Below are 8,823 nucleotides of genomic sequence, written 5' to 3' on the forward strand. Positions count from 1 at the left end.
GAGAAATCGTATATTTTGCAGTATGTTGACAAATGTATGTATGATCTCAGGATTAGTAAGACTCCTTACTGAGGGAACAAGCTTTGGTGTGTTCACTGACCTCACAGATCTGTTGCTTCATACTCGGAGACAGTTATTCGTCTTCAAAAATAATGATTGCATTGTTTTAGACCACATGATAAACATACAGTGTGTATATATATCTATGATTGGCGTGATGCCTCCTTCTACTAGAAAAAAAAAATCAACTGAACAAAAGCGATATTGAGGAAACAGTCAGCAAAGTAGGAATTCCCAACTGTAAATTCAGCTGTGGGTCACATGGGTGTGGTGATTGTGTAAACTGAGGGGTGAACACAAACTCTTGCTACCCACACACATACAGACACACACACACACACACACACACACACACACACACTCAGAGCGTCGTAACCTGGCAACTTGAGTGTTTGCACTGTAACCATGAACAGTGGTAGACCACAGAGTGAAGCCCAGCCCGAGGAGGCGTGTCAGAGATCTTCTTTGCCCTGAGTTTACCCTTGCAGGCAGGCCTTCCTCAGTTAAGGATCAGCCTGCTTCACTAGGATTAGCAGACCCTGACCACAAGTGGCTCTGAACCCTGAATTATAGAAATCCCATCTATGCCAGTCACGACTAAAGCATTTGCTTGTGAAGAAGTGCTGCCTTGGAGACTGAATTTTGGAGCAAAAAGAGTGTCTCTTCTGTTCGGGGTGAGTGAGGAGGAGGTTATCCTGTTCAGCCTCTCCTCCCCTGTGTGATCCAACTTTGACCAGACATGAAACACAATGAAAAGAATTTCATGGAAAAACAGTGGTGTGGTCATTCGCTATGCCCTGTGACTTTTTTTTCTCACTGCCAAGGGCTGTCTTGCTTAATGAAATCAAACTAATTTGAATGCAGCAAACTTTATTCAGTTATGAAGCCCCCTGTCACCCAATTTATCTGTTCGTGAATGTGTCATAATTCAGAGTTGCAACATGATTTTCACACAGAGGTGTGTTCGTGCCTGGAACATTCTGCAGATTCCTCACAGCAGTGATAAGCAGGGTTTAATCACAGATAGAGGGAGAGGTTCGTCTGCCCTTTCACACTCAGGGAAGCATAAAATACAGGTGGGGATTACATCATAATACCTAATCTTGGTGGTAAACCTGCCAAGGGAGTGAGTGCACTGTGATCTGGACAGAAATTAGCACAAACTAATGGCTGGGAAATAGCTTTGATTTGTCGCTTTGTGTCCATTTTAATATTTATACAAGTAAATACTCAATGAATCAGAGGTGCTTTTATGTTTAATTGAGAGAAAATGTATGATAACTTGCAGGCAAACACAGGCAATAACCAGCAGACACAGCAGGTTTGAAATTCATCAGTGTATTTAATGGACAAAACTATGTTTATTACAAAAATTGAAATGCTTTTTGGTCTCTTCTAGTCTCCTCTGCGGTCATCTTTTACTTCTTTCCAGTCTTCTTCATGTGCATCTGATAGCACTGCTCACAGGCAATGGAAAGTCCAACAACCAGAGAAACAAACTCCTCGAAGTCCACCTGGCCATCGCCATTGGTGTCCAGGTCCTTCATGATTTTGTCCACGGCAGCGGGATCCTTCTGAGACTGTGGGGAGTTCGGGAGAACAAGAAAACTTTAGGTTCAACTGTATTATGTGATAAGTGATGCATACACTGTGATTGCAAACTTGACGTGTTGCTCTCGTCTCACCATAAGGAAGCCGGACAGCTCGTTCTCCATCAGCTCTCTGAGCTCTCGTCGGCTGAGTGTGCCGCTCCGGCCCTCTTTAGAGGCATAACGGTGGAACACCTTGATGAGTGACTCCATGGCGGTCTCCAGTTCTGAAGGCATGATTGCTGAGGTCTTTAGACTGAAAAACAAAGTTCACAAAGAGAATAAATTATTGAGTATAATAACTGAAAGCCTACAGTTTATCTTAATTAACCTTTCCCAAGTCCTGCCTGTTTTTGCTCTGGGCTCCAATTCACCATATTCATGTGGCAGCTATTTTCCTCTGATGTCTCCAGGATGACCTCCTGGATGTAAGTCTTACAAATGTACGAAATCTGTCCAGTTGTTATCATTTCGCTGACTCCCTTTTCAGCAACTTAAAAGACAATGGATAGTGAAAATCTGGAGGGACATATTTTTAAGAAAATAACATATTTGATAACCCATTAGCAACCATGAGACAACAGCTAACATTAGCATTCAACCACCTCCTAGCTAACAGTACTGTTCTACAGTGTTACAAAATGCAATGGTTAAGGTGTAAATTAATTCTTCTGTTGATATTACAGAATTCATTTACATCTTTCCTATTGTATCATGTGACACTATCCGACAATAATGTCAGGTAGGAGGTGGCTAATGCTAATGTTAGCTGTCGTCTGAGATTGGGTTATCCTCCAGATTTTCACTATCCATTGTTTGCTGATCAATGAGGAGTCAGTGAAATGATAACAATTTGTCAGATTCAGTACATTAATATGATTTGAACAACCTGGAACACAGCAATACAAAATTATTTGTATGATAACAGCGTCTGACCTAACCACCCTGAGCGAGTGTCGTCAGAGGAAAATGGACGTCTTATGGATATGGTGAATAACAGATAAGTGAGCTTGGTATCCAGTGGAACATTTGTCAACTTTCTTTTTGACTGTTTCCTGATATGCTACAAGCTAGTCTCGTCTATGTTGAAAAGAAAACCAAATTCCTCAGATGTGCAAAAGATGTTGCTGGAGTACGTCGCATCTTCAGTTAACTAATGTAAGCAAAGCACTAGCTAACTAGCTAGCTAGTGATTGACACACACACACACACATATACACACTAATAATGCTATTTTGGAACAACTAACTTGCACCTGTATAGGCTACTTGTTCGAGTAATAAAATTAAAGTTCACCTTATGTATGTGACTTTTTCAAGGTACACTGAAGTAAAGCTTAAACTGATATTAAAGTGCATTTTTAAGCATGACTACACTTTTAATGAAGTGAAATAAAACCACACTTAATAAAAAACATGAACAGTGCATTATAAATGTCTTAGTATAGTTTACAATACATTTACATTTAAGTGCACTTATAGATTGCAGATTTACATTTATATATATTTTTGTACACTGAAGTACAGTTTTTAAAAGTATTCATATACAGTAAATTATGCAAAAAAAAGTACAAGTACATTTTAAAATAACTTTTACACTAAAGCATACTACTTTTTTATGTGGGTTGGATGAAAAGGGGTGTGGTATAGGGCAGCAACACTCTGCTCTCCGCTCCAACTGATGATTTATACTCATGAGAAGTGTCATGAGAAGTGAGAGACGTCTGTTATTAGCTTGTTAGAGAAAAGACAATGAAGAAAATCACAGAAATCAAGCATTTCTAAACAAACTGTGCGCTGTCACTGTGGCGTTGCAACAGTTAAAAAGAAAAGGAGAAGTGGGAGGGAAAACAGGGGTTGTGTGTTATTTGAGCAAGAGGGAATGGAAAACTTGAGCTGAATGATGAGGGAAAAAAATGTACAGAGGTCTGAAATGGTGGAATGTGATGAAGTCAATGAGAGAGAAAAACTAAGGCAGCAGAGGAGACCACATGTGTGCATGCTCACAGTCCAACCACACCCTATGTCCTGTACCTACAGATTATATGGACTCAACCGTGTTGACAATACTAGAAAGAGAGTATCTAGTGGAATAAAATGTGATAAACTGGAGCTGGTGTTAAATGTGTACATCTTAAAGTTCTTGCACAGAAGTAGTCCTTATTACTTTCAATAAAAATAGTCATTCAAAATTGTGAAAGTGTGAGTTTAAAAGTTGGAAAAAAAAGAAGGAGAAGATGAATACAATATAATTCTTCATAAGAGCTGCATAAAAACACTGAACAGTTGAAGAACTTCCTGTAAAACGGTCTTTAAAAACATTAACCACTGACATGCTTCCATTCAGAAAAGGTTTGACTGGCAGATAAAAAGTAAATAATCGACTATAATCAGCCAACCTGTTATACCTGCAGACTGTTTTGGGTTTGTGAGGGTCCTGACAAAGCCACAGCAGTTAGAGAGCGGCAGTGCCGTTGGTTCTTACCGTGCAGCGCTGGGATGTGGTCTGCAGACGAGAGGTGGGAAAGTTCAGGAGTCTGGAAGAACAGAGGCGCAGAATTTATAGACCGGCGCCGCCCTGAACGCTGTGCATTATGAGTCAGGCTGTGTGGACCGGTGATGGGCGGTGACACCACGGTTACACACTCATCTTTATGTCTGGGAGTTGTTCCACTTCCTCCAGGTCAGTGAAGTTATCAAACAAGTGAAATAAATGCGTAGACCACAACTTTACTGCTAACGGTACAGATAATAATAAATAAAAAACACAGAACATCTTCGGCTGGTCGTTCGAGTGTACAGAAAGTTCATGCAGACGAATGTGATCAAATGTGATTTTTAAAAAAACATCCTGTAAGTCATTATAACGGGAAACTTTATCTAAATAATGGGTTAGGATCTCAAAATAACTCAGTATCTCAAAATACTCACAAACTTTCTCAAAATGATAACTTCGTAAAATAATGTCTTAGTATCTGAAAAAAAAACTTGGTATCTCAAAATAATGTCTTAGTATCTCAAAATAATGAGAAATTTTCTCAAAATAATGCCTTAGTATCGTAATGTCTTAGTATCTCAAAATAATTAAATGCTGTCTCAAAATAATGACTTAGTGTCTCAATAATGTATTATTATTTAAAAATAATGACTTAGTATTGTCAAATAACGTCTTAGTATCTCAAAATAATGAGAATTTTTCTCAAAATAATGATTTAGAATCGTAACATAATGTCTTAGTATCTCAAAAAATGTCTTAGAATCTCAAAATAATTGACTTAGTGTCTCAATAATGTCGTATTAGTTCAAACTAATGACTTAGTATTGCAAAATTATGTCTTATTATCTCAAAATAATGTCTTATATAAAAAAAAATACTTGGTAAAAGTAAAAAAATATCTTTGTTTCTCAGAATAATGCCTTAGTATCTGAAAAAATAACTTAGTATCTCAAAATAATTAAATACTTTCTCAAAATACTGACAAACCTAAAAATAATGAGAAACTTTATGGTCATTTTTCTTTCATAAATTCCCTTATTTTTTAAGATAGAGGTCATTATTTTGAGATAGTAAATCTTTATTCTGAGAAAGTTTCTCATTATTTTGAGATACTGAATCATTCATTCTCATTATAATGTGTTAGAGGATCCTTGGGCTTCCACAGAGGCAAAAATATGACCATGACATGATTAATAATCGATTAATCGTCTTACAAATGAAATGTTCTTGTGTGTTGTAAGTAAATTTCTGCCACCTTTGACACTGCTGGTATCTGCGAGACCAGACCAGTCCCTTCAGCTATTTGTTGAGTCTTTGTGGACAGAGGAGAGACTGTTGGACCTCTGATAACAAAACATGATGGAGTCAATGAACGGTGTTCACTCAGGAGTAAACAAGATCAATAATTCCTCAGTGACTGCACAAGTGATTGGATTTAGGCTAAATCATCAAAAACCACTGTTAACATTTTTATTATTTTGCTATGAGATGCTTATATCGTGCACAACAGTCAACACTGAGTTTACATTTGGTGTTGTCTTTCATAAATCTACAGTGTCAAGGGTTGGGAAGATTACTCTAAAACTAAGGTAATCAAAGTATCATGAAATTAAAGTAATGTCACTTGAATACTTCCCGTTACTTTTTCATTACCTCAGTATAAAATATGGTGAAAAGGTTTAACCTAATACAGAGTTTTTAGGGCTGCAACTAGTGATTATTTTCATTGATAAATCCATCGGTTATTTTCTCAATTAATCGATTCAATGGTTGGTCTATGAAATGTCTGAAAATTGTGAAAATTGTTGATCACAGCTCAAGACGACGTCCTCAAATGTCTTGTTTTGTTTACTGAATATAAAGAAACCAGACAATATTCACATTTAAGAAGCTGCAGTCAGAGAATTTTTACATTGTTTTAATTTAAAAATGACTCAAAACAGATTAATCATTGCAATGTATTATGTTGGTTGTTACGTTTATTAGTTTGTCCAGATCTTCTTTTCTTTGTTGTCCCAAATTTATTGATTAATTGATTGATTTACAGACAAAAAATGGCAAAATTTCCACCCAGTGAAGCATTTTTTTTTGTTCACGGCCGTGATAATGAATTGGTGCATGGTAGTATTTTGTTTTAAAACTGTAATCCTACTAATAATCCCCATTTTTACTAAATCTGTAATCTGATTCTGTCTTTTTTTTTTCTTATCTATAACTGTAATGAAAAACAGTTACCTTTTTTGTATCCAAATTACATAATCCTGTTACATGTAATCTGTTCCTCCCCAAACCTGCTGGTAGTCTAGTGAGGCTGCTGGTTTTATTCTTGCCTCTTTAACCCTACTGTCAAAGTGGTAGAAGCCAATCACAGCACAGTAGGACGGGACTAGGCAGAACAGTCTTAGGAAAAAAAAAAAAACCTAGGTAGCACGGGAGCCTCCCAGACTGGTACTGGTTCAGGCCAGATTGATCCAGTTTATTCTCATAAATATATCTACATAGAATAATCATTAAGAATAACAATCAGCACATTTTTTAAATTGAAAGTAAATAAGTCTTTCAGTGCATGAGGATAACTGAGGTTCGGTGCGTGCAGAGACAACGTCTCCCGAGTCCTCCAGAGCTTCAACACTGTCGATCACTCGGCTGGAGGAGTGGTGGCTTCACCTCCCTCAACATTCATGCAGCGGAGGCCGAGGAGAACTTGCTCAAACTCCGCCTGAACAGCTGTAGAACCAGAATCCTTCATATGACAGAGAAAGAAAAGACAATTGCATTTTAGGTATTTTTTTTTTTACATAATTTTATTAAACCTTAGAGATATAATTGTATATGATCAAACGTACATTCAGTAAACACATATAAATGAGCAGCTCTGCCATAATATTTTGCTTTTACTAAGACATGTTGTGTTTATTTTGCCATCCTCATATATGTTAATGAGATAAACACAATATGAGGAACACTTTTCTCCAGTACACCATCATCACCTGGTATCGATCTCAGAAATAAAAGTGTTTTTTCCTCTTGCTGAGGCTATGATGAAGAGTTTACACAGACTTTACAACTGGGTTCTTAGTTTCATGGGCCTCCATATTTCTTAGCAATACAACTGGTTGCCTGACTTACACTCACAGTAACTTAACAGTTCTGCCCAACTTCTGCTAACTGTTTTCTTCTGTAAACATGTATAATCACAATCATTTTTATTTTTAACAGAATATTTCTGGAGTTTGGCACTGCAGTTTTTACTGAGGTAAAACATCTGAGTGCCTCTTTTGCCTGTTAATAAATAATGTGCCCTCTTGTGGTCAAAACTACAAACTGCCACTGCATCACATGGGGATTTTATGTGTTAAAATAAAATTTGAATAATTTGTTTTTCATTAAAAAGCTTTGTTTTCTCTTTTGTTAAATGAGTCTTACTCTCCTCTCATGCTCATTAACTAACTGAGCGATGGGTGGTTGGGAAAATGTGGACTTTAGAAGTGATGGAAGATTTTTCCAGATCCTTGCAAAAGTAGCAAAACTGCCACATGAAAATAATAAAAGTCATGCATTTAAAGTCTACTCTCATAAAGGTCTATTAGCAGTACAGCTGTAAAAGTTTTAATAACTTATCAAATACTCATGTCCAACATTATGATTTCTGTTATACTCTTTGGCCATCTAGTGGTCGAGCAGAGTGCACACCACAACAGCCTCTGGAAATTTTGACCACAAACCAAACAGAAGGTTATTAATTTTTTCAAAATATTATTTGGATTTCAACTAAAATGAAAAGTATTTTGGGGGCTTTATTATAGAGACACGGTGGAGAGATGACAGGAAATGAGGAGAGAAAAAGATGGGACACGATGTGGAGGACGTTGATGTCTCTGCCTTTTAGTGGGCAGCCAAAATTTTTGCTATTTTATTAATTCAGTTGATGATCCAGTGATTAAGATTTACATGGGTTTGTTGGCAGGATATGTATTTTGGTTAATTAATGTTTCTATTATTTCACAATCACCAGATCAATCACCAAAAATCAATGTGATTTTTGTTACTTTAGAATGAGCCTTTTATATCTGCAGATGGCACCGAGTCTGACACGTTACTGTTTGAGCTGAATGGAACAGAACCTTAAGTCTTATCCTTGGTAATACCTGTGTTTACTCTGCTATTTCATGTTTAAATGGCTGCTGTGAAACGGTGCCTAACAAAGCCATGGCCGTGTACCCACCCTTCAAAGGTCGGGCAGATGGCATCCGATAAAGAAGAGTGTTCACTCAGCGTTCAAAAGAAAAAAAAAAAAGTGCACATATCCCTGAAGCTGTGAATATGACGAGCAAAGAGTTTGATCACATCAAGTGACAGCTAACAAAACAAAAAACATGCATCAGTAAAAACTCAAAGGGACAGAGCTGCTTTTATATCTACATGAGAAAAAATGTGTAATATTGTGCCAAATTCTTCTGTGTATTTAATGGGCAAAACTTTCTATTCTAAAAAAAAAATCTGAAATGCTTTTTGGTCCCTTCTAGTCTCCTCTGCAGTCATCTTTTACTTCTTTCCCATCTTTGTCTCTGCTCACAAACAATGGAAAGTCCAACAACCGGAGAAACAAACTCCTCAGAGTCCACCTGGTCATTGGCGTCCAGGGCCTTCATGGTTTCGTCCACAGCATCAGGGTCCT

General features: G+C 37.2%; 1 protein-coding gene across 1 annotated transcript; it reads right to left on the reverse strand.

Moving 5' to 3' along the window:
* Positions 1–1,382: 1,382 nt before the first annotated feature.
* Positions 1,383–4,292, reverse strand: LOC146313353 (protein S100-A1-like). The gene is made up of 3 exons (XM_084739213.1): positions 4,134–4,292; positions 1,746–1,905; positions 1,383–1,640 (listed from the first exon to the last, which is right to left on the reverse strand). Exons 2-3 carry the CDS (start codon positions 1,884–1,886, stop codon positions 1,479–1,481), a joined length of 303 nt encoding a protein of 100 aa, XP_084595339.1. The 5' UTR covers positions 1,887–1,905; positions 4,134–4,292; the 3' UTR covers positions 1,383–1,478.
* Positions 4,293–8,823: the final 4,531 nt, after the last annotated feature.

The sequence above is a fragment of the Lutjanus erythropterus genome, chromosome 16, assembly GCF_056507025.1.
Source record: "Lutjanus erythropterus isolate fLutEry1 chromosome 16, fLutEry1.hap2, whole genome shotgun sequence".
NCBI lineage: Eukaryota > Metazoa > Chordata > Actinopteri > Lutjaniformes > Lutjanidae > Lutjanus > Lutjanus erythropterus.